Source organism: Protomyctophum bolini (genome assembly GCF_963924005.1).
Source record: "Protomyctophum bolini genome assembly, chromosome: 1".
In the NCBI taxonomy this organism is placed as follows: Eukaryota; Metazoa; Chordata; class Actinopteri; order Myctophiformes; family Myctophidae; genus Protomyctophum; species Protomyctophum bolini.
Window position 1 is genome coordinate 7447593 of NC_137862.1, and position 26061 is coordinate 7473653.

General features: G+C 40.5%; 3 protein-coding genes across 4 annotated transcripts in view; 1 reads left to right on the forward strand and 2 right to left on the reverse strand.

Moving 5' to 3' along the window:
* Nucleotides 1-12432, reverse strand: part of dhx38 (DEAH (Asp-Glu-Ala-His) box polypeptide 38) — a 29512-nt gene extending 17080 nt beyond the window's left edge. Inside the window, exons 1-15 of the mRNA XM_080760233.1 lie at nt 12223-12432; nt 10256-10617; nt 9943-10142; nt 9171-9377; nt 8892-9066; nt 8003-8121; nt 7642-7718; nt 6890-7045; nt 6530-6691; nt 6232-6339; nt 5298-5413; nt 4547-4684; nt 4228-4414; nt 2197-2382; nt 1038-1178 (exon numbers count right to left, since the gene is read on the reverse strand). Of these exons, the coding sequence (XP_080616359.1) occupies nt 1038-1178; nt 2197-2382; nt 4228-4414; nt 4547-4684; nt 5298-5413; nt 6232-6339; nt 6530-6691; nt 6890-7045; nt 7642-7718; nt 8003-8121; nt 8892-9066; nt 9171-9377; nt 9943-10142; nt 10256-10614 (2331 nt within the window). The 5' untranslated portion in view covers nt 10615-10617; nt 12223-12432. The remainder of the gene's footprint in view (nt 1-1037; nt 1179-2196; nt 2383-4227; nt 4415-4546; nt 4685-5297; nt 5414-6231; nt 6340-6529; nt 6692-6889; nt 7046-7641; nt 7719-8002; nt 8122-8891; nt 9067-9170; nt 9378-9942; nt 10143-10255; nt 10618-12222) is intronic.
* Nucleotides 12433-14528: 2096 nt separating this feature from the next.
* cyb5b (cytochrome b5 type B) lies at nt 14529-18698 on the forward strand. Of its 2 annotated transcripts, none has more exons than XM_080763248.1 (5): nt 14529-14991; nt 15636-15764; nt 17130-17156; nt 17385-17410; nt 17526-18698. In XM_080763248.1, the coding sequence occupies exons 1-5, from the start codon at nt 14773-14775 to the stop codon at nt 17620-17622; spliced, it is 498 nt and encodes a 165-aa protein (XP_080619374.1). In that variant the 5' UTR covers nt 14529-14772; the 3' UTR covers nt 17623-18698. The 2 variants fall into 2 exon arrangements, with proteins under 2 accessions (XP_080619374.1, XP_080619375.1); XM_080763249.1 differs by having other exon boundaries at nt 17529-18698.
* Nucleotides 18699-20288: 1590 nt separating this feature from the next.
* Nucleotides 20289-25302, reverse strand: LOC308314876 (G-protein coupled receptor 52; the record flags this gene model as incomplete). The annotated part of the gene is made up of 5 exons (XM_080762645.1): nt 20289-20324; nt 20554-20628; nt 21800-21919; nt 23324-23613; nt 24504-25302. 5 exons carry the CDS (start codon nt 25300-25302, stop codon nt 20289-20291), a joined length of 1320 nt encoding a protein of 439 aa, XP_080618771.1.
* Nucleotides 25303-26061: the final 759 nt, after the last annotated feature.

Consider the following 26061-nt stretch of genomic DNA (forward strand, 5'->3'; position numbering starts at 1 on the left):
GAGAGGGAGTGAAGATAGATTCTACCAGGCATGGCAACCCTTCATTGAATATTTCAATAGGTGCACGCTAACCCCTCCTACACAATAGATAGCACAATAGAAAATTGGAAAGAAAGAAAAGGAAAAAAAGGAACTGAGTGTTTTTTCTTTATTTTATTTTTTCTTATTTAAAAAAGAATGTCTGTAATTTCACTTAATTTACAACAACATGTTGGAAAAGTTTGAGAGTAAGAGTGTCTGTCCTGTTCTCTGTTTTGTTTGTCTGTTCACACTTGTCATTGTTTAACTGTTTTTAGTTTTTTCATGTTTATCACACTTATATGTCTTTTTTATTATGTATTGTATGTGGAACATTTACATTGCCTGTTATTTTTTTCATTTTATTTAACTGAATTACTTATTATCATTGTCGATAATATTCTGAAATTGTCATACAAAAAATGCCTAATAAAAACAGTATTAAAAATAAATAAATAAGCAACCACACGAAAAACACTTCAAAGACAGTGCGTTGTGTGTGCTTCAACACGGCAACAGTGTTCATTTAAGTATTTTAAGTGACAATCAACATATCATTCAGACTGTTCAGGAAATAATCATCTGATAATATAATATATCCTAGTGTCTTTTGCCGATATAAATGAGTGAATGATGGGGGGGTTAGGAATTGTCCCTCTCCGTTGCCGATCACACAGGAGGAGCTCAGGAGATACTAGGGTTTTAAATACCGCCCGCGCCGCCAACGTTTACGTGGGGTCCCGCTGGCTCCCGTTCCCGTTGATCCATATAAATATCATCAAACATGTTTGTGATGATGAGGGTTCAGATTGGATATTTGACCACTCACAGATGAGGGGAAAAAAACGCACCTTAGTGTAATTTCTAACAAGAAAAGAAAACTCCGGGACGACGGGTCCCGAAGCCATTTCCCGGGCGGGAAATGACGTGAGCTGTGTACACGGGAATCCCAGATCCCGGGATCCTGGGATTAACCATGCTATGCCTATTCAAAACAATAATTGAACTAAAAAAGATACCTTGCTGAACAAGATGTCCACTGGGAACGTTCTTCCTGGAATGTGGAATATGGGGACATTGCCAAAGAATGCCGCAAATTTATCCGAGTCCATCGTAGCGGAGGTGACTATGAGCTTCAGGTCAGAACGTCTGGACACAACCTGAAGGTCAAGGGTTAACAGAAAAGTGTACAAATTAAAACAAAACAACGTCACAAGTCAGCAGTATGATGAACTACAGTGATAACAAGACGCCACTACCACAAAGACATAAGTTGCATCATTATTCACACGGCTGACATTTTGCTCTCAATTAATACAGGTGTGTAATTAATACCCCCACGGTGTGACTTAACCCATTTAGGCCTGACGTCGAAATAAATTAAAAAAAAATCTTCTGAAAGAATATATATTCAAAGATTTGTGCCACATTTTAATGATTTTTCAAAAAATAGCAGATCTGCTATTTTTCCAATAGCTAAAGTATAACATAATGCTTAGTTAAAACACCAGAATGGGTTTAATGCTCAGTGATGGGGAACCCCACCCCCCACCAGAGTATTAAGCTAGAGCTAAATGTCTGGCGTGTGAATCATAGTCTGTAAAAAATTCTGGACAAAGCGTTCTCCGGGTCTAACATGAACGTAAAATGAAGCCTGTCAGTCCTTGCAATGGAAGTCGCCATCTTTCTAGATCCGTTTGGGCCCAGCTGGCCCATTGGCTGGCCCAGACAACGAGGCGGGACTTTCCCCCCTTCTTCTCCGTTGGTTTTTATTTTGACTCGAGTGGGAGGGGAATCCCTATCATAGACTGTAACTGTAGCCACGCCCCTCAGAACATACGCGACTTTATGGTCATTTTTTAAATTAATGGGAACATAATTTTCCAAAAAGAATATTATGACATTAGAAATGAGACTTTAAACTAGTGACTGGAAGAAGAAAGTATTCATGACCATGTTTATTAAGGTAATACAGTCTAGGTGAAGTTGGGCCCAAATACATGGACTTCTATGGGGCTATGGGTTTTTTTGAGCCCAATGACAGCGCCACAACAGGCCATTATATGAACTTTCATTTCCTTAGTGGCTTCACAAAATATCTCTCTGACTGCCCCCCCCCCCCTGGTGTGAATATACGGTGAATTAATTGGGTGGTGTTGTGCTATCGTGACCTCTGACCTCACGTAGTAGGCCGAACAGCACGTCCGTGTTCAAGGAGCGCTCGTGGGCCTCGTCCATGATGACGGCGCTGTAGTGGTCCAGGTCCGACTCCCTCAGAGACTCTCGGAGCAGGATGCCGTCCGTCATGTACTTGATGACGGTCTTCTCCGACGTGCAGTCCTCGAAGCGGATGGCATAGCCCACCTGCAGCACACAATGTCAGAACCAATCAACTAACTGGACCAACCTTGTCCAAGAATCAATCAATTTAACCCATTCTGACCTGAGATCAGATTCATACGAGGTTTCCACTGGACACACACTGGTCTGATTAACCCATTCTGACCTGAGATCAGATTCTAAAAAATGTCAGTCGTTCTTCGATTTTTCAAAAATAGCAGACCTACAAGCTCGTATCGCGCCACTCGGTGGCGCGATATGAGCTTGTAGATCTGCTATTTTTCAGTAGCTAAAGCACGACATGATGCTAACACCAAAATGGGTGCCCGGTCAGAATGGGTTAAAGCAATGTACAAAAACATGATATTTTCAAGATACAGGAAGGAAGAAAATTGATTTCACGAGTACTCAAAATATATTATATTTATGTATATTATATATTATATTATTTTTTATGTAGAATGTTATGTTATATTGGTCTTTAATTGTCTATATATTAAAATAGACAATCTTTGGATATGTATAATATGGATGTATGTATATAAGTATATATATATGGGTGTATATATGTTTATATGTTTATATGTATACTAGTATTGCTCTTGAAGAGCAGCTTAACTGGCACAGAATCCAGCGAGTAATTTCAGTTATAGAGGGGTGGGAGTTTATAAGTTTTTACTTCTTCTCACTCCTTTTCGGATATGCTTAGATTTATTTATTTATTTTCCTTTTATTTATTTTTCTTGCTATTTATTTATTTTTTGTTACAATTTTTTAGTTTTTCCTGGTGAAATGCAAGGAATTGTTTCTGTATATTGGCATATTCGAAATAAACATGACAAACAAAACCTTTGTTTAACCACTAGATGGCAGTGTTGAGCAGCACATGATTCCATAACGCAGTGGAGGGTTCCCAAACTTTTTCATGTCAAGGACCCCAAAATTGACACTAATTAGCCCCCGCAGACCCCCCATTTGAAAAGATATTCCAGGGACCCCCATAAGAGAATTTCAAGGACCCCCAGTTTGACATGCATATTAGTCTTGACTCTAGAGACCTCCATTTAATGGCATTTCTATCTCTGGGACCCCAATTTATATTGTAAAATCAATGTCAATTTAACTCTGAGTGTACAAATGGAACCAAATGGAACCCTAACACATCCATTTGGTTCCATTTGTACACTCTCAGAGTTACAGACCCATAAGGGTCCACTTGGTTCCAAACTATTATTTAGCTAGGTACTCCCTCAAGGACCCCTGGGGGTCCCCGGACCCCACTTTGGGAACCACTGCCATAACAGCAATAAGAAGATGCAAAGCGCATAATACGAGTAGATAAATGGATAAGCTTTCACCATAATGGCTGCTGCCTCTGATATAATAATAATATAATATAATAATAATAAACTTTATTTATAGAGCACCTTTCATGACACGAGTGCAGCGCAAAGTGCTTTACAAGACAACAAAGTATAAAAAAATATCAAACAACATAACAATCAATCAAGGCATAATCAATAACAAAATGCATATAAAGACAAAGAAATAGATAAAAAACAGTGAGATTAAAATCAAAGGATTCAGCCAAATGCTAAAATAAAAAAGTGTGTCTTAAGCTGAGTTTTAAAAACATCTAGGGAGGGTGCCAGTCTAAGGTGGATTGGAAGTTTATTCCAAACCGTCGGCCCGTGGAAGGAAAATGCTGCGTCGCCGTATTATTTTCAAAGCCATTTGTTTTGGCTTTTCAAGCAGGCCAGCAGTGGCAGACCTAAGGAGGCGATTTGGGACATACCTGGGCAGGCAGTACACAAGTAAAATAATTTTAAAATCTATTCTAAAAGCAATATCATTGCCTTACTGTCTTACCTCCTCTCCCAGGTTACTGCCCAGCTCTTCACTGACTCTCTTTGCCACGCTCATGGCCGCCACCCTGCGGGGCTGCGTACAGCCCACCATGCCGTAGCTGGTGTAACCGTCCTCGTGGAGGTACTGGGTCAGCTGGGTGGTCTTCCCACTGCCCGTCTCCCCCACCACAATTACTATGCTATTGTCCCTGCATGGAGAAAAGGAAAAAAGGACCACATGTAAGATGTAACACGATATATATGTTTGTACACATGTATATATATATATATATATATATATACTACCAGTAAGACGCCTTAAGCAAGTATTTCATAAGTACCTTATGATGTTCAGAAGTTGTTGTCTGACAGCAAATATAGGCAAGTATTGTCTTTGCTGCAAGAGGGTTTTCGTTTTAGCAAAGTGGCTGGTGGCCTCACTCTGGCCTTTCATGTGGTCTGCAAATTTCTGCTCTGTTCTGTTTGACAAACAAAAAGATACATGGTAAAATATGGGAAAACCAGCACTACAGTTTTTAACCAATGAACCAAATTAAACCTGGCGTCTTTATTTTGGACATGGTCATTGTATCCACATTTCTTTCCAAAAATGTCAAGATTTAATAAAAGAAAACAAAAGGTAACATAGCTAGTTAAAACACAACAAAACATAGAATAGGATGTTGTCGGCAACAATCATGACACTCATCATACTAAATTAAGCAAACTTCAGTGATGCTTGCGGAACTCGACTCCGTCTCGTTCCTGACCGCATCCCTGTCGTGGCAATAATCACGTTAACCCACACCCTCTCGTGTAATATTGCAATTCTACCACAGTTACCCTTAAAACAAAGAAAATCGCTGAAAGAATATATTTTTTTAATGACAGATTTAGTCACTACGACCACAAATGTCCCAATAAACTAGCTAGCCTAGCCACCGAGTTTGCTAGCGCTCTAGGAGAACAGAGCAGCTGAATTATTTGTTTTGATTAGGTGGTGGTGTGTAGTGGTTTAACCACCGGCTAGAAGGCTGTTTCAACCAATCAAATTGCTTCCTCGAAACGACCTGTGGTAGAATGTGTCTTTACCTGTAGTCTACTTTGCCATCCTCGCCCACTTTGGAGCCTGGATCGTCCTCTTTCTTCTTGACGCCCATAATGTCGCCCAACTTTGTACCTGCCAGTTCCCAGTGTTTGTGCTGTGCCTGAAAACGTAGCCATAATAAGCAGTTATTTCCACACAAATACTTCACCAAATGAAGAAAACAAAGAATTTATATTCTCCGCCACCTTAGGACTTTTGGTACGAGTACCGGCAGTTCCTTCTGTTGTTTTTTTACTGATTATGTCTGTCAAATGAACACTCGAGGGCCTTTAAGGGCCTGTGTGTTTTATGAAATTATGGTTATGTTAAATGTATGCATGTTTCATTCTTGTCTTCATTTTTGTTTAGATTATTATGTTGCAAATGGAGATGCTCTGATGTAAGAACATTTTCAAACATGATCTCACAATAAAACACCATCATGTTATGCGTTAGAAAAAAACATTAAGTGCAATAGACAGGTCTACTATTTAAAATGAATGTAATGTAAATCTGCTGTGATGATTGCAATGGAGTGTTTGTTGGCACTTTAAATCACTTTAAGCCAATTAAATCATCTTTTCAGAGCCACTCTTCATAGTTCCTGAAAACCTGCCAGATCTTACATTTTGACTGTGTCCTTTCACACCAAGTTTAATTGTATCTTCGGCAAACTCTACTTTAACCCATTCTGAACGGGAAACCATTTTGGTGTTGGCATCATGTTGTGCTTTAGCTATTGAAAAATAGCAGATCTACAAGCTCATAGCGCGACACCGAGTGGCGCGCTACGAGCTTGTAGGTCTGCTATTTTTGAAAAATCGAAGAACGACTGACATTTTTAGAATGATCTCAGGTCAGAATGGGTTAATCAGACCAGTGTGTGTCCAGTGGAAACCTCGTATGAATCTGATCTCAGGTCAGACTACACTGTCCTACCTTCTTGCGTTCTTTCTGCTCACGATGTTTGCGAACCAGCTGGCTGCCCTTCCGAGAGATGATGGCCATGTCAGATGTGGGATCTTTCACCGGAATGACAGGTTCCGGCTGAAACACACACACACACACACACACACACACACACACACACACACACACACACACACACACACACACACATCACTGTTGGATTGACAATGAATTTGAAATGAACCAATATAACCGGTGCTTACGGCTGCAAGTCTAATTTGCACTAACAGTGCAAGTAACAACACGTTAGCTTACAGTTACAACTTACCTGCTTGGTGAAAACTATTCTTCCATCCAGGAAAGGAGGCACTAGGTTGTGGACCAAGAGGTGAACCTTGGCAGCGTTGTCTTCCTCAAAGTCATCATCCACCTCCAGCCTCTGCACCACCCCGCTGGTAAGCATACGATTTGTCTCCCAACGCTCATTATCCTAAAACAAACAGACACGCGTAGCTGGCTTTACTAAAAAAAGACCAATCAACTCTTCTCAGACAAACACTTCTCCCTCAAACACTTAGAATAAATGTACGTGTGTGTATACTGTACCACAAACGTACAAATTAATCAATGAATCTGTAACAGGACAAATAAATGATCAAAACAAGCAGCCAGGGATGACGTGCTGTACCTCATTGATTTGTCGCCTGTGCGCAGATATACGTTTCTGTGTCTGCTTCTGAAGGATCTGCTCTCTCTTCTTCACATATTCTTCAGAGGTGGAAGCCAGAGCGTTGTGGAACTCATCGGAGCCTTCATCCATCATGTACCAGTCTCTGTCAGCTTGCTGTGAACCATGGTCACAGAAAGAAAGATTACAAAAAGACAAAAAAAAGGATCATTCAGCTAGATAAACAGAGGCAAAAATGACATCACATCATAATGTGTTTGAATTCACACATGACTATATTAAGGACCTAGCTGAGTTATTCAAATGTTTGACTGTCAGGAAAACATATGACTGACGAGTTTCATCCGAGAAAGTGATTCAGAGATTGACAGAGACACGCAGGAACGCAGTCATGCACGAAGGGGCATGAGTGTTGGAGCCAGGAGTGTAAATGACGGCAGGGTGGGTGCTCACAACCGCATATGCCTGTATTTAAAAAAGTTGAATGACATTCGTGGATACAACCGGAGTGCTAGTGTAGGAACAATTCACAGAGGGTCAGATTGGATATCGAACGTACAGGGTCGGAACTGTTGTGGGCCTGAGGCATAAGCATGGACAGAGTCAAATCAGAGGATTTATAAATTAACAACATATTAGGACCTAGGGTTGTGTTCTACTGTAACTATCCCCCCCCCCCCCCCCCCCCCCCCCCCACACACACACACACACACACACACAAATTATGTCAAGCACTCAAGCAGGACAATTACCTTCTGATCTTCCTCCCATTGCTCCTTCTCTTCCTCATTATCAAACATAATTCCCTCCTCGCCACCCTCCTTCCTGCCTGAGCCATGAAAGAGAATGAGAAAGATTCTGATTAAACATCCTGTTGCGTACTTTGGGTACATAAATATGGTTTGAAATTGTATCTTTGAAAAACAATGAACTGGTGTACAGTACACATCCACCAAAGCTGGGTTCAGAGATACAGGATGAAGAAATAAGGAAGTCATTATTATACAGGATGCCGGGGATGCCTAATAAAAGTCCATATTATGACCAGAACATTGTAAATAAGCAAATTAAATTGCGAGCAGTGTGGATATTTTATTCCTTCTGAAATTGTACCTTTCCCTTGTGATAGACGAGGCGTAGATCCTAAATGCTTCCGGTCATTGGCCCACTCGTTATACTTATAGGAGGGGGTGGGCAGAGGGGTGTCATCGGGGTAACGGCCTCTGACTGACCTGAGTACAGACCACAGAAACATGCATTATGTACAGTAGGCCATGAAGAAACCAACAACAACTGACCTGAGTACAGACCACAGAAACATTCATTATGTACAGTAGGCCATGAAGAAAACAACAACAACTGACCTAAGTACAGACCACAGAAACATTCATTATGTACAGTAGGCCATGAATAAACCACAGAAACATTCATTATGTACAGTAGGCCATGAAGAAACCAACAACAATCAAATAGTATAATCAATAGTTAAAGTCTAGATGCATGGTGACGGTGTACTGTTAGAACATGTCTGGAATATTTTCAAAAGCCTGTTAAATATCTGACAGATAACGATGCACATCATCTCAGAAGATTATTGTATGTCCGGGATCTAAACTCGTTTTGTCTTGCAGTCTCGAAATATGAATATGATTTTTGTGAAAATCTCCCTCTATTCTGAAAAGATCCATGGGCACGGCCCAAACTACAGTTTACCGAGAGGAGCCCCTCGCCCCCCATCTAACAAGCTTGACAAAATAGTTAAATTAGATTAATGATAAGACTAAAATAAAATTAATTTCACTATATATATATATATATATATATATATATATATATCTCAGAAAAGTGTATAAAGCAGTTGAATCAATAATTTGTCAAGAATCAAGAATTTGTAAAAGTACTGACCAAATGTATCTTTTCAGGAAATTATGTAGTTCATTTTGTTCACTTCCCCCCTTCAAATGAATTGTAACCGAGACGACTCTAAAACTCAGTCACTTACCGGTCCCTCCTCTCGCTGTCCCGGACAGAACCAGAACCAGGACTTCTGCGCTCTGAGCGATCAGCCTCTTTGTTTGAAGGTGCAGGTGACGGAGACTCCCACTGTGACCCACTGTGCCGTGAACTGGAATAACCACTGTCATCCTCTTCCCAGTTGGAACGTGACGGCGTTCCCTCTGTAATAAGGGAACTCTTTTTTCAGTGGTCTCTCCAGGCCAGACATGACATATTTTGTTGACTCCTTTCATTATGCATATTATTTAAGTGAATTTTGTCTTACCTCTTGGGCGCTGTTGTGGTGAAGATGGTTCATCTCTCTTACTCCCTCGGCTGAGGCGTTCAGACGTGGATCCATCTCTTGGTGATCCATCTCTTGGTGATCCATCTCTTGGTGATCCATCTCGTGGTGATGCATCTCGTGGTGAGCGTTCGCTGCGGTCCGACCGGCTGCTGCTGCTTCCGTGGCTGTGGCTGCGCTCTCGCTCATCTGCCAGACATAGAAGACGGACAGTTCTGTAAAAGTTGCTGCACCAAACACGCCAAACATTTAACGTGTTTAAACAAATCTTGAATAAGATGATCCTATAGTCTAGAAAACAAACAAAGGAAACCTTATCTTCCAAAGAATAATGGGAACCTCCTAAAATCTGGTGAGCCGTGTTAAACATCTAAACATTAGAAGAGTCATATCTACAGTACTGTGACCATACATTATTGTTGTTTTATTAAATTATTACACACAGAGAGTAGGCATGTGACATGCGGCCCGGACGGTTTGAAATCTAACCGGGACACACCCTGCCCACTCATCTATCGGGCCACCTGCAGGCAAGGTTTGTCGTAGGTGGCCAAATGGAGACATTATATTAACCGGTTACTGTTAGGCCATGACGGAAAAAAACGGTTATCGGTTGGACACCCCTAGTTTGGCACCGATTGATCTGGCAGCTTGCGAGATTAACTCAATACAGTCAGATACACAGAGAGATCATCTTTTAGGCAGATAGCCCCTTGCAGACCACCACCATAGAAATGTTATGACATGAAATCACCTCTTTCACTCCTCCTCTCTTTGCCCTTATCTCTGCTCCTCTCTCTCTCTTTCTCCCGTTCCATGTTCTTGTCCTCTTTGGAGGAGGCATAAACTCCATGTTCACGTTTGTCTTTCTCTCTCTGTTGGTGTCGGCGACGAAACTCTTCACTGACTCCTCCGGGGTTGGACGGTGTTTCAGAACCAGTCACACGGTACTTCCTGTCAAGGGAAAATAAGATGTGAAGAAGTTTATACCATACCATAAGAGTGTGTTACATAATTGACAATATACTCTAATGTACATGAAATAAATATGACTGTAAACAACATACCTCTCCTTCTTAGTACTTTTGTTCTCCTCATCACCACCACCACCACCACCACCAACATCTTCTTCATCATCAGAGTCAGAATCACTCTTCGGTTCCTCCCAGTCCTTGAAGGACGAGACCTTTGATTTCTTACTGGCTCTGTCGTTGATGTCCGCCTCTAACTGTTCCTTGCTCTCGCGTTCCTTTCTCTTCTGGGCTGCCAGGAGATCCAAGCCCAGTAAAGACGTGCGAGGAGTGGGTGCCCGAAAAACATGTGGTTCCTCAGCAGCGCTGCTCTTCTTCTTTACAGTCAACCCCCCGACCTGAGCAGTCGCATCACTGCCTTCCAGCCTGTGCATTGACACGTCATCATCCTCCATGATCTGGTAAAGACGAGACATAAGGGGGACAGTTAATCCATGACATGTTAACTCAAGTTAATGCTTTAGGAACTCATTTTGCCAAACTGTACAAACTGCTTATGCTTGTCGAAGTCAGAACTGAGATGCACTAAAAGCTCTCAAGTATAAGTAGCTAGCTACATTAAAGTATGCGTTGCGAGACTCAGATTGTGGTCTAGCAGCTGTGAGCTTGTAGATCTGCTATTTTCATTCTTGCCTCTCATACACTAGGATTAAAGCAATTGCAGCTGCTTACACATTTATTCAAGCTTCACATAACTTTACATTCTGGCTCTGTCAGCCCAGCGACTCACACTGAAATCTGTCTGTGTGGAAACTCATAACAATACTATTATTACAGACTCCACACGAATAGCTACATACATAATGTAGCTATGGAAATGTTATGATGACAAGACGAGTGAATAAAACATATCAGGTCCAATTAGGATTTGGAAACTAAATTGACCGTTGGCCTATAGGCTACCTTACCGGGGGTTTTGCAAAAGTCTGAGAACTGCAGATGTAAAAAGCTACAAATTAGTAATGCACGATATAATCGGTAGCATATATCGGAATCTGCCATATCGGTATCGGATCGGTCTCAAAATAATACATATTTTCACAGATATTGATGACACAATAATAGTGTGACCGTCAATGGCTCTGTCACTTTTGTTTTGTGTATTTCTATTGTTTGAAGGCAGCATAATCCATATAATATCGGAATCGGTATCGGCAGCAGATATGACCCTGCAAAATAATCGGAGATCGGATATCGGTCATAATTTTCTGTCTTAACCGTGCAGGTGATTATTTATTATTATTTTATTATTAATTATAAGTGTTCGAGTTTGGAAGCACTCGTTTTCAAAGAAGCAACAACGTCCTGCTGACTCCTGCATTACAGTATGTACTGTACAATTTCGAAACGGGCGGTACCATTCAGTCCTTTCCAACAAGCACTTCCTAACTCGAACACTTTGAAAAATAATCAAAATGCACGGAATGTATTGACAGAATGTAGGTCATGACTGTCTATTGTGGATTTTTATGAAACAGGAGTGACAGATAAAAAGAGCATAACCCCAGTTTTCCACACGGTGAGTTTAATACAACCGGGACTTTTCGGTTTCAATGAATGGGCTGTAAAGGGTAGCATTCGAGTTGCTGCGGCTATCGTTGATGAACTGAACAAACTGCTCTCCGTTGTGCCGTTTTATGTTGATGTACTGTAAATGATGTAGTGACACATCTATCTTTTGGCAGGTTAATATCCAGCTTTTTTTTGTTTATCTTAAACTAAGTGACGCTACATACGTTCATGTAATGTAGTAGTAGCAATAGCAACTACACACAACCTACTGGGAAATGTAGTTAAGCTAGCTTTAGCTGCTAAGCCTATTAGCGAAGCCATTGCCCAACACTACACTAGTTACAGAAATAGTTATGAGATACGGGTGACTGACAACAAAGGTTCGATTCATATTGACGAATATTTGGATCGGATACAACATTAAACATAAATAGATAATACACATTGGTTAATGTTAGCAAAGCTATAGCTAGCGGCAGTGCGCAACCTACAAGGCGGCTCAGGCGTGGGCCGTGGCGGCGGTCTGCTGTCCTGGCTTGGTCACATATACTTTTAATCCAAGTGTCTACTAGTTATTTACAGTAAATTGATTGTTTCGGTGATTTTGGTAGTCATTCACTACGGATTAGAAACTACAAACGGTTTAGTTGTCGTACAAAACGCGTATTTGTTTACAGACAAGAAGGCTGCCATTGCCGTCCCACAATGCCATACGTCACGTGACGTCATACGCAAGAGCAAAACCTTTATTGAACCTTCTTTGAGTAACAAGAAAACTAGAGAGTCTGAGTGGGGCATGAATCAAGATGTTAGAAATTAATCAATTTCCAAACCTTCGTCCCCAGGAGACAAAGTATATATCCAAGTAGATTTGATAGATCTATCAGCACTGCAGTAACCGTAAGCACTAAGCAGACATGGGTATGGAACACATAGCCTACATCATGTACAAACATAGTATCCCTAATGGAAATAAATCTGTCTTCCATCCTACAACAGGCCAGGGGGTCTATCAACATTCAACAATGAAACAAACAACAATTGTCCACTTAATTCAATCAATATTTATTTCAGACTACATGGTCCATACCATTTAAAAAAAATGGTATTGTGTGCCTCTATGATCCTACATGCTTGATCCATGTTTTTATATATTTTTTCTGTTAAGCACTTTGTGACTTGTTCTTAAAAGCATGTTACTTACTTACTTGATCCTCTTCGTGCTAGGCAGCACATAAGGTCTTCACCAACGAATGCCAATGCTGTCTGTCTTCTGCCCAATGTTGCCCCCAGTTGTCCCCAGGTCCACCCCAACTCCTTCATTTCTCTCTCCACTGATCTTCTCCTGGTCTCTTTGGTCCTGCCACTTTTTCTTTTCCCAGGTGGTGTCCATCTCATAGCTACCCTTGGGATGGCACTTGGGTCCATTCTGCAGACATGTCCAATCCACATCCAGTCGTCCACCTTCTGAACTTGATGACACCTGACAGTGGGGTCAGGCCTGTTCTCCTGTAGAGGTCTTCGTTGGAGATTGTCGTGGGCCAAAATATCCTCAGTATCCTCCTACGGCATCTCCTTTGGAATACATCCAGCTTGTGACAGGTGGCCTGTAAAAGCATGTGCTATACAAATAAAGCTTTATTATGTATTATTGTTAAAGGCACGAGAAGCATCCAGGAAGCACGTGACGTGAACATGGTGGAATTATGTTTACTGTACTTGCTGACAGATATAAATATATTATTATATAAATAAAATAACAAGCACGTAGCCAAATATTGGGGTGTGTGTGTGTGTGTGTGTGTGTGTGTGTGTGTGTGTGTGTGTGTGTGTGTGTGTGTGTGTGTGTGTGTGTGTGTGTGTGTGTGTGTGTGTGTGTGTGACATACAGTACTGACATGATCTTGACCTTGCTAACAACAATTTATATTTACTGGATGTAATAAAATGTAAAAGTAAAGTAAAAATAAAGGCATTAATGTAGGCAAAGGAAAGACAGCTATTAAGGGTAAAACTATGGTTAAAAACTATTTAGCAGAGGTTACAGCAATGATGACACCCCTTTTCCTATTTGCAGGGGAAGTGCTTTAAGTTGCCATCATGTTAGATTCATGCGTCACTGACCCTATCACTACGTCTACATACACACTGCTGCTGCTCCTTATCTGAAAAGATAAGGAGAAAGAAATCAAACGTAGCCACTAGCCACAGACATGTGTACTGCGTACAACTGTACAATGGACAGCACTGGAGTTGAAATACACCACCTCAAGTTGTAAATTGTTATAAATTGGTCATGGGTCATAACCTATAGACACACTAGCACTGGCAGCAGGCTAGAATTACATCAGAGATATACTGTGTAACTCTATAAAGGTTATAGCATAGTTATGTAACGTAATTAGCCTATATATATTATATAACATATATGCCACAGGGGTTTTCCAGGGTGATGGGAATACTTCCTGCAGAAGAACCACTATCAGATATAAAAGTTAAATATGAAAAACAACCAAACATTGAAGTCAACGGTTATTCTATTGATTATTATAGTCAAGTCATGGAAATGTTTCATTGGGTGGGGTCAGGTGCACGTGTACCGGCATCAATGGTATTGGTATACCGGTAACTGTTTTTAGCAAATCCGTGGCTGCGCAAATTAGGCGCAACGCTGACTGCCTGCGGGTCATCTGAGTCTCGTGATCATCAAGTGGGCGATTGCGATTGGTCAGCATTCCACAACGCCCCGTCTCATTGGCCACGCGATGTGTTTTCATAGGACAGGGAAATGTCAGGGATGTCTTTTGGCTTTCGCAACCAGGTAGAGACAGAATTGCTGCGCCACTAGAATTTGGGCTAACTTACTTGTTCCTTCCTGTTGTGTGTTGTTACTACGCGCTAATAATGAGCTAGTTTTACCAATTGCAATTGCACAAGTTAAAAACGTCTGTTTGGATATCGGGGTTTAGTTAGCCAAGTATATACACTATAGCGACCAACAAGCTAACGTTAGCCAGTTTGGTAGTGCAACTGTCTACAACGATGGGTGAGGAGGAAATACACGACAGCAGCAGCATCAACACAGAGGACGTCTGTGCCACTGCCTGTACTAATGATGACGTTATTAAAGAAAACGGCGAGACAACAGAAAATGGTGTAAAGTATTACACTCTGGAAGAAATAAGAACACACAATACGAGCAAGGACACATGGCTCATAATCCACGATAAAGTGTATGACATCACGACTTTCCTTGAAGAGGTACGGTATAGTGCGACTTTCAATGTAACTTGACTTAACTGATCTCTTCATTCTACTATAGCTCATTGTGGCTTGCCTTGCAGATCAGATTTAAGTCAATAAGCGACTCCCGTCCCAAAGCTATCTTTAGCTGCTGCTATCTTTAGCTGCTATAAGGGTTATATGAGGTTATAATGGGTTATACCTGTGCCGCACACTGTTGTCATTACGTTGTTATACCTGCCATCATACTTAATTACTTAATCACTGTTTAGGCTAGTTCTGTTTTTAATTGGTAGTGCCAAAATGTACTTTTATTTTATTATCTACCAGTCATGGCTTCAGTGTATGGATAAATTCTAGTAATCTTGTTAAAAGCAAATTGGACCATTAAAGCTAAGTCAATCATGCTTAAGCTTAAATTATCTTATAAGAGAATATAACTGAACCAAGGATTTGGAATCAAATCAATATTCTTTATTGTTACATCCCATTGTACAACTTAATTTAAAGAGAGAGAGATGTTTCAATCACAAGGATCTTCATCGGGAAGTATTCCTTATTAATATCAAGTACTGTTTGTCACTTGGATGTGCGTGCCATCCTTTTGATAGCGAGTCATTTTAAGTTAGTAAATATTATCCTTTTCTGCACTTGTCTTTCAGCATCCTGGAGGTGAAGAGGTTTTGTTGGAGCAGGCCGGCGCAGACGCCACAGAAAGTTTTGAAGATGTCGGTCACTCCACAGATGCTAGAGAGATGCTGGAGCAGTATTACCTTGGGGAGCTTCATATGGTACTTATAAATATAGATATAAAAATAAATATCACTCCATCTGTAGCCCTGAAAAACAAACTGCTAAAGATTTGATCCAGTTAGCTCATCCAGGTGTCATCACACTCACAGCCCACAGTAAGCAAGAAAAACAGAACCGGTAACATATCTCATCTACAGTATGGTTCATGGGGCGGCCATAGCTGAGAGGTCGAGAGGTCGTCAGAGTGGTAATCGCGAGGAGGGAATCTTCTTGGAAACGCCCCCAGCCACTGCGTTAGTTTAACTGAGGTTAGGTATAGCCTCTACGGCACTCTGTACTCAACCCGAGGACGGAACCATGCTCGCGTGGTAATCAGTTTGCACCCCTGGCCTGCCCAGTCTTTGTTGAAATGTCTAAGAGCAAGACTGAAGGCCCTGACACACTGAAAGCATCATTGACATGCTTGAAGTTGGTCTTGTCCACATAGAAGCTCATATAGCCTCTAATATATTTGGCTGCACAGCAACTAATTTTAACTGCATATTATCGACCCAAATTAAATGATGGATGTACCAAACTATGAGCGCACAAACACTGGAACTGTATACATATATCATGCAGCTGTGTGAGGAGTTAAATTGTTAGCATTACTAGTTAGTTGAGTGGCGAATGTGGTGATTGATGTTGCTTATGTGTCTACTGACTCAGTACTTGGTAGCCTATTAGTATTAATATGTGAGCATTCTTGTAAGTGGCACTTTTACCTCTCTTAGCAGCGTACTGAATGTGATGTATGTTCTGTCATTGTTTGCATGTGTGGGACTGAGCGGCATGTGCATTAGTTTTGGGCCTGGGATGGGCTCTTCTGTTCAGTTCTTCCACATGCACTCCGCCCACCATAAAGCAATCTTGGACTTGAATCGCATTATATTTTGGTGGTCTGTGCCAAGTGTCAACACTTTAAAATGAGAAGCATGCTGTGATGTTAGACATAGTTTTAATTTATTGTTAAAGAGAAATGGATGTCCGGTCAAGGTTATGGCCCTGCAGCAAAGGGAAAGCTATAGTTGAGCTTACGCCAAGTTTTTCTCAGGATGGGTTAAGGGCTAAAGTACCGGTAGCTGATAATGTAGACAAGACAAGAAACATTTTTCCTGGTGGATGGTTTTCTATTCAGGTTTGTGTTATTGGGATGCTTGAGGTTTGGACAAAATATGAGAAAATAACTTTTTTCCTACAGGATCTCATTAGGCCTTCCTCCGTGATTTTATACATTTTTCGAGACAGCTAAACCATACTACTAAATCATACTGCTTTTTGCACAAAACGAGAACTTGTTTTTTGTTTGTTTGCATGTGATTTGCTCTCTGAGATAACAAAGTAATTATTATTTGTCCCCATAGGATGACAGAAAGAAGGACAAGCCAAAGGTAAGCTTCATTTTATGTTCATGCTCTACTTAGCCATCACATTTAGCATGCAAGACAGTGAATTTATTATAATTGTATAAAGCTTTGAAACATTTCTTGACAGTGATTTGAAATTGTGTCCCGTCCATTATGTGAAATGACATTAATCAAAGCAGTTTGTTTTGTCAGATCGCCTCACCAGTTCAAAATCATACTTAAACTATTTTCGTTTAATCTTTTCGCCCCCAGGATATCACAATTTCAGGAGAGTCCAGGTAAGGCACCATAATAACAATCCCAAATGCACATCTTTATGAATGCCATGGCCTTAATATCAGTCATGTTCGTTTGGTGTTCCTGGCTCAAAGAAGCTTTCTTTTTCTCTTCCAGTAGCGCCTGGACTACATGGTTGATACCTGCTATTGCTGCAGTTGCTGTAGGTCTCATGTATCGCTACTATGCGTTAGACCACAGCAAGTCTCCTTGAGTCCAGGGATTCTATTCTCATCTCATTATTTCCATCTGGAGGCCTTGATATGTTTGACCAAAACCTCCTCACTGAACGCACACGACTAAGGAGTGTCTGCATCCTTTGCACCAAGGAGGGGAAGAGAGACGATAGAGGAAACACTCTTAACCCCTTCTTCTACTACGCAGAGCTCAGCTAACGGACAGTTGAGCAGAGACTTTTCTATATCGATCTGCCTACACAGATTATTTGTATTGCTTTCTCACTATGCCTTTTGTCATGGTTGTTCAATGGTGTCTTCAACTTGTTTATTCAACTGTGCTTGTTATGTCTAGGTTTATTCAACGTTTTCATGCAACTTTCCAAGTTTTTATTTTTGATGGTAGTGTACCATGAGGCATACTATGGTCCGAAGGAGCATTGGTTCGAAGGAGCATTGGTCTGAGGTGCGTTGGGGGTCGGGAGAGGGTTAGGGTTAGGTTTAGGTGTGCTGCCCTGGGGGAGGTGAGGGTTTGAGGTACGTTGTCGTTCGGACCAATGCTCCGCCGGACCAAACGCATGTTCAATGTGAGCAAAAGTTAAATATCGAAGGAAATACAAGTATATTGGTAGTAGATTCAGCAGCGGTATTGAAAAAATGCACCGTCGTTACAAGCTACTGAGTTATAAAATGTAATGTATGTTTTGAAAGTTTTAGTTGAGTGCAAATGGTTTTTTTCGTCTTCACTCTACAAAATAACTTAACATCCAATAAGAATTATCAGTTCCTACAATGCACATCACAAGTTTACAGGTGTAAAAGAGTGGGTAAGATTATTAGTTTTATGCTGTTTTGGTATCATCACCGTATACGTATGCATCACCCTGTAAGCAGTCTATGTATGTTCTTTTGACAATGACAATGTTGTGTAGGAAAGGTATGTTCTCGCCCCCTCCATTTTTCTACAGTTCTATATTTGGGAATCAAGTGATTAATTGTGCATGTTTGCCAGAACAGATGATAGTAAAAGTAATATAAGCAAGCAGTTATTTTCTTGACTACACTTTAAACAAAGTTCTCATACTATGCATTGCAATTAAAATAATTGATACTACGACATTTCACAAGTCTGATACCTTGTTACTTTACTTGATTTGTTTATTTAGACAGGACAATGCATATTAATGGACATTACATAAATGCAATGTACATACATCGGATTTAGCAAAATTGCGAATTCTCATCTGCAGTCATTACACTGAGGCAGCATGAGTCATCTTTCTGTTTGTACAGAGCCATTGATGACGCACTAGGATTTGTGGACAAAAGGTATCCTTCCTCCAAGTTGTACTGCTTGTCAAAGTGTAAATTGTGAAAATAAAATAATCCAAGGCACTCCGTCTTTGGTGAAAAAAGTTATTTTATGATGAGCAAGGCAAATAAATAACAGGACCTACGCGTTTCGACCAAAAGGTCTTCGTCAATCTGCGTTCCTTTGGCATTCGATTCGACATGCATGTTTGGTCTTGAGATTTTGAATTTATTGAAAACTATTGCAGGATAATTACCAACATAATTTTAAATTCATTACGTTACCCTCTGTAGAGTGTAGTTTTATAACCAGTCAGGCTCAAAATTAGATATTAAAAGTTCAGACAATCCTTCATAATCAGTTCTGTCACATACAATTTGAACATATTGTTAAAAAACAAGACAGTGGAAAAGTCTGTTAATTGGAAATCCAAGGATGGCAGGGAAATATCTTGTAAAAAATAAAAGTTCAGTCTAAATTTCAAGCTGTATTTATGTTTTTGTTGACAATTTCAATATAATTCAAATGTATAACTGATTCTACATAAATCATGATTGCAGAAAGTAATTCTGATTTAATATTACTTTTAATATTTGCATTATTCAATATCACAAGTATGCAAACACTCCTGGAATAAGGAGTAAATCGGTTTTGGACTTAAAATATGCTAGAATGCAAGTTAATTCCTGTCAACTGATCAGTTTACTAACATGAACACAAGATGGCACTATATTCAAGGAAATTGTATTACAGCAGGGTATTCATTTAGCTGAAAAAACGGAATAGTATTATGCACATGGCTTATCATGGCTTCATACATTGTGAGAACGAAATATGCAACATCAAACATGCTGATAAACTAAACAATATAGGCTATATGCTGATGCAAAATAACTAGGTGCAATTTAAATGTGGTTCAAGCTCTTACTATTCCAGGACTGGTTGAACTGTCTTCTTATCTCTACATATTCTGTCACTTCACTGGTAGCATATAGACTATGAGGAAGCATTGGACAGAAATGGATTATACATATAACTAACTAAATTTAAAAAGTAATTGGATATCACATCTCTCCTAGGTTAATTTGTATCTATCTGATGTACATGCTGGGAGATGCAAGAGAATAGAACAAATTAGCTCAATGTTTGACCTGATGTAAACCATTAGTACTTTTTCTCTGTATCCGTTGAAGTGTTAAGTTAAGCAATCTTTATGGCAATAAATTGAAGAAAACCGCTACCATGAAAGCCTTCATACTGTGTATAAGCACAAAGCCCTACTCTACTGTATGACAGCCTTCAGTCCCCATGACTCAGTTGTCACTTATATTATAAGTGCAATCCTCCTCAGGAAGATGTGGCTGCTAACGTCAGTCTAGTGCCCTCAAGGTCTTACAGAGACAGACGTCTCTGTAAGACCTCCACCATCTGGATTAACAACATTAATGGGATGACACGTGGATCACAAAGATCATGATAAGATCACCTTCCATATCTAGCCACATGCCCACTGCACTGACACAATAAAACGAACAAATTGATGTAATCCATGAATACATTAGGCATGTTAAAAAAGATGATCTACGGTATAAGCTCACAACGCATCACAATGACGTGTTGAGTTGTGCAGAAATAGCTCAAGCCAAGAGAATTGCACCAAATGGGGCTTACCAATTCTGACTGGAGAGACGTGTGTTAGGGTGTTGCCCGTCAATCCCCGGCTCTCTGCCATCTGCATTAAATAAAGCAAAAGGAGAGGTGTGGTGAACAGTTAATTCAATATAAATGAGTTAACACTTTTATTTTAAGAAATCTAGCTGTCTTCTAATGTTCCTTAGTTTTTATTGTCATTGCCGGGGTAGACAATACATTTTATACATAAGCATCATATAGCATCATTCAGTTCTCAGTACAGAATTGTCTCCCAAGGAGACAGCAGCAACATTGAAAGTAACACATTTGAAAAAAAATAATAATCATAAATAATACTAACAATATTAATAAAGTGAAGAAATGTAAACATACATGAGAGAAAAAATAATAATAATAAAGAAAGGGGGGGGGGGGGGGGGGGTCCATCAATTCAAGTCTTCTAATGTTCTTAACCACAAAACTACTATAGAGCCCTGGGGAACTCCTGTCAACAACTTGGAGCTATGAATTCATGATTAATCACTTATGTATCCTCTACACTTTGTTGACCAGGGTCCCCCAGGGGTATATTATATATACCCCTGGGGTATCTTTCTCTCTTTTGTTTTACACATCTACACCTGTGCTGAAAACAAATCTACAAGATCACAATGCGTTGCAAGGTGACTAATAGCGTCCCAGAATAGGGACTTTGGAAGAAATCACTGGTGAAACTGTACAAACACTGCAATGAATGGGGCGGCGGTGACTCAGGAGTAGAGTGGCTGGATGGATGGTAACCGCAAGGTTGCCAGTTCGAACCCTGTGGGCTCTCCCAGAGTTAGTGTCCAAGTGTCCTTGAGCAAGACACTGAACCCTAATTGCTCCCGATGTGCCGATTGGTACCTTGCATGGTTTCCGCCGCCATCGGTGTATGAATGCGTGTGTGAATGTAATGCACAATCTATGTAAAGCAGGCGCTATATAACTGCACGATTTACCATTTTACATCTTTATTTTGGTCAAAATAAGCGATTATATACTGCAAAACCACACTGTGCACTGCAGTGGACTCTGGGTGGAGTTATGACATTTTCTGACTGTCCTGTACCACGAGCTCGTTGTAGGATACTGTATATCAGATTACGGTAAGAAAACGTCTAGTCCGGAATTCTCCCTTATGGTCTACAAGCTCGTCTACAAGCTCAACACAACACATTGAGGTTGCACATCTGCTATTTTAACAAACAGAGAAAAAAACCTAAACATACAGGCAGCAGCTCATGCAGTGATGTGCTGTCAGGGAACAGCTTCATTAAGTCCTGGGGCTTATTAGCATGCCGTGTTGCTCTTAACAGACATTTTGACACACGAGGCAGCCCAGCCTGTGCCTGAGGTTTATCACATTAAAAAGGGCAGAGAACATGATATTTCTCTGTACAGTATAGCAAGGTTTCTCACTTGCAGACATGCACGTTAGTGGACATATAACAAGTAATGTGTCCGAGTATTAACACTAAGCTATATGCCTTTCCATGTTTTCAATAACAAATACATTTATACAAAAGTCTTATACTGTACAATGTAGTTTTTATCTACACAGTACATTTGAGATTTTAGGCACAATTCTTTATTTAACATGTGTTTCAGAAACAAATACATTATCAAACATTATTTTTAAATACAATAAAGTCAATAGAATAAAGTATAATTTATGTACAAGTCAATCATTTAGAAAAGCCACTCAATAGTTCACATTCGAGTAAAAATGTTGCGTCTTCATGTTTTTGGCACTATTTTACAATTACAGTCCAACTTGCAGTATGGTCTTAAACCAAACGGAAGCTTGAAGGTTAAAACAAGTTCAATAAAACCTTTTCTGTTCAAATAAGGGCAGAGCTATGGAAAACTTGTGTTTACGCCATCACATGCCAGTAAACACAAGTCTGCTCACTTTTTGGGGCAGTGCCAGACAGATGCCCTGACATATACAACACAGATTGAGGGAGATGACAGTCCCCAAACATCTCAAAATAAAGGACCTCTGGCTAAAAAGGTAACCATGATGTTACAAACATACACAGTAGGCAAAAATTATCTTTCTCAGACAGACACAAATGAGGTGACCTTTCTGCTCTGTAGTGGCTTAATGACATTTTTTCCTTGCATACATTGAAATGCTTTGACTCAAAGGTTAACCCCACCCAGCTGTTAATATGCCAAGGTTGTCGAATTGAACAGTTTAAATCAAGCAGTTGGTATATATGACCGCAGTCTTTTAAGTGCTTGTAACACCAGTAATGTTAATGTAACTCACAATTTTAAATTGTATTACAAGTCAAATCATACGAGTTCACACGATTTGACTAATTGTTTGATGTGGAATATGTTTATGTATCCAACAAAAGATCAATCTGCTAAATTTGACACCATTATAAGTAGTTCTATACAAGGAAAGGGAGACGTTGTGCTGCATAAGCTACCGTAATTTAGATGGAATAACTAAAAGAAAAAGACAAAATAAACTAAACTCAACTAAAATGTGTTTAAAGAGGCTTAGAATGCATAATATCAGAAAAAAATAACTTACACATTCTCTATGTATTCTACTCAGTAGAACACCATTGTACTGGTTGAGAAGTGTTATTTTAAAAGAAAAGTGAACAAAAACAATTCAAAATAATAAGGAAGAATGAATCGTGGAGGTTATTGTTTTGTGATCATAGCCTGATAGCACTTTCCATACCCGTCCTATCATCAGTTGCTCTATAGCGTGCTTGTGGCGTTCCTCAGACGCTGCTGTGGTCAGCCAGGGTCAAAAGGGTACAAGTAGACGAGACGCTGGTAGAGCGCGGACCGGGAAAGACGCTGGTTACAAACTGTGCCTGTGGGTCGGCAGAGCACCCGATGCTACTGGCCAGTCCGGGGCAAAGGAACAGACACCACTTCTGCACGGTGAAGCGCAACTTCGTGCGAAAGCTGTGGTTAGTCCAGAAGTAGAAGATGCAGTTGAGAAAACCATTGGAGGCCGGCAGCCAAACCACCACGAACTCCACCCACTCTGGTACTCTGCTACCTGTAATGGCTGGCAGGCAGACGTCATAATTAATGGACAGGGTCGTCACACACCAGAACCAGACGAGGGTCCAATACTCAGAACCGAGTTTCATAACAAATCACTGCCTGCAGCACGGCCTTCAGCGTGCTCTAACACAGCCCTAAAGTATGTTACAGTTCAGGCAGTGCACCATACATATAAGTACATCACGTACAAGTACCAAGTATCAGTAGACAGCATGTTGTATATCACAACATGTATGACCAATATGATGAATTCTTTAACTATATAGAAGTGTCTATTTGTACGTCTCTAAATGTTTTTGATGAATTGAACATGGTGGACCCTGTTGTAAACAAGTGTAATGCTTAATTGGGTCGTCCACTCAGTTAAGTCTTTGTATTGAGTTTTGTGCTTGAAATGTACTGGAATTCTGCAAAACTGTTGATTGAAATATTTCAATCAATAAAACCTTTGGCCGTGTCAGTTGCCAGAAATGATAGTGTGTGTGTGTGTGTGTGTGTGTGTGTGTGTGTGTGTGTGTGTGTGTGTGTGTGTGTGTGTGCGCAGAAACAGCTTTTTTGTAGTGATGGCACATGGTAGTCAAACTAGTCATCTTCAATGTAAAATGCCATAACAAAATAAAAAAGGTAAAAAGCTTTACCTTTCACTGGTTGGCCCACTGAACTGCAAAGCTCTTTGTAAATGTCTTTCAATTTAAAAGGATTAGCTGAGACTTTATACTTATACATTGTTTTTCTATCATCACAGAATAAACAAGATTTTTTTTATATTTAGAGTGCATACAAAACTTTTTTTTAGGGTGGTAGGTATTTTTGCTATTAAACATACAGACAATGTCAAAGTAGGCTATACGCCCAAATGGATTTAGAGTTTATAGTTTGAGTCCTGCTTACCATTGTAGATCATAGCTGCTATGCAGGGTGTCCAACAGGTGTAATAAACCGTCATCACAGGAACGACCACCCTGACTGCAATGTCAGGCCTGTTGCTACTGCTGTATTTGCGCAACTTCAGTCTCTGCTTCTTGGCAGCACACCACAGTCCAATGTTGGCATATGTCATGATGACCGAGCACGGGAAGAATATAAAACACACCAAAGTCAGGGAGTATGGGACATTTGTGGAATAAATTGGATTGCAAACCAACGACGCTCCGGAAAAGTGCACCTCGATGATCATGCCATCTGGAAACGAGATTGGCAGCAGTAGCAAGGGAGGAAAGCACCAGGCAAATGCGATCAAGAGCAGTGTCCTCCTTCGTGTCATCAGCGTCGAGTATTTCAGGGGATAAAACACTGCGATGTACCTTTCGAAGCTTGTTGACGCCAGTGTGTATATGCAAGTCGAATAGACCGTGGCGTTGCAAAAGGCCACGACATGGCACAGTATATCTGGACCTTGACTGTAATCCTTGAACAAACTCACCCACAGGTTCATGGGCATTACGACCAGTCCAAACGCGGAGTCTGCACCGGTGAGAGACAGGAGTAAGTATCGCGTGTTTCGTTTCCATCCAGACACAGCAGACGCAATGACCATAAGAACTGCAATATTTCCCAAAGTGATCATCACGCCCAATACTGATATGATGCATACTTTGATGTGCCGGTGGTGACTGAAATCGAGTTTCAGTGTGTGCGTTCTTGAAAGGTTTAAGTCCTCTGACGTTGAAACATTTAAAGTTGGATACATTTTACCGTTGGAATTTAGTCGGTTACATTGTTCGTGAGACAGGCAGCCATGGTTGAAAGGCAAAGTAATTAACAAAGACCGTGGATGTTGATGATGTATACTACTAGGCCTATAGGATATACACCATACCATACACACTGGCTATTTGGCTAAGTAACCAGTGCCTCGTCAATCAGTCACACACCTGCGAGATGCACTTTCATCATTGATCACGTGAGGCTGAAGAAAACCTCACCAAAACTGCACTTGACTGGACACCAGAGGGCAAACGCAAAAGAGTGGAGGGAGAGTTGAAGACCCTGCATCACACCTGGGGATCTCTAAAGACGCTGCAGGCCCAGGACAGACTGAAGTGGAGATTATATAAATGCACCATTTACATGCCAGCCGGCTTAAAGGGCAGTAAGTACGTGAGCCTGAATGAAAACTCATTGCCGATAGAAGTCTGCTTTCAGTCTTATGACAACTGGCGGAAATGCATCACTTTACATCTGCTAAGCTTAGCTATTTTCATAAAATGTGATAAAATATATATATATATATATATACCGGTATACCGGTGTGTGTGTATATATATATATATTTATTATTATTTATTAAAAAAAAAAAGAATTGTTCAGGTCTCTCGAACATCATACCCCTCACTCAGGTGACCCAGCCGGGGTGATCAAGTCCCGACTTACGTCCCAGTAGCTACCCTCAATCAGTCCCACTAGGGCAAAACCAGGAGCCTGGCAATAAGCCAGACTCAAATCACAG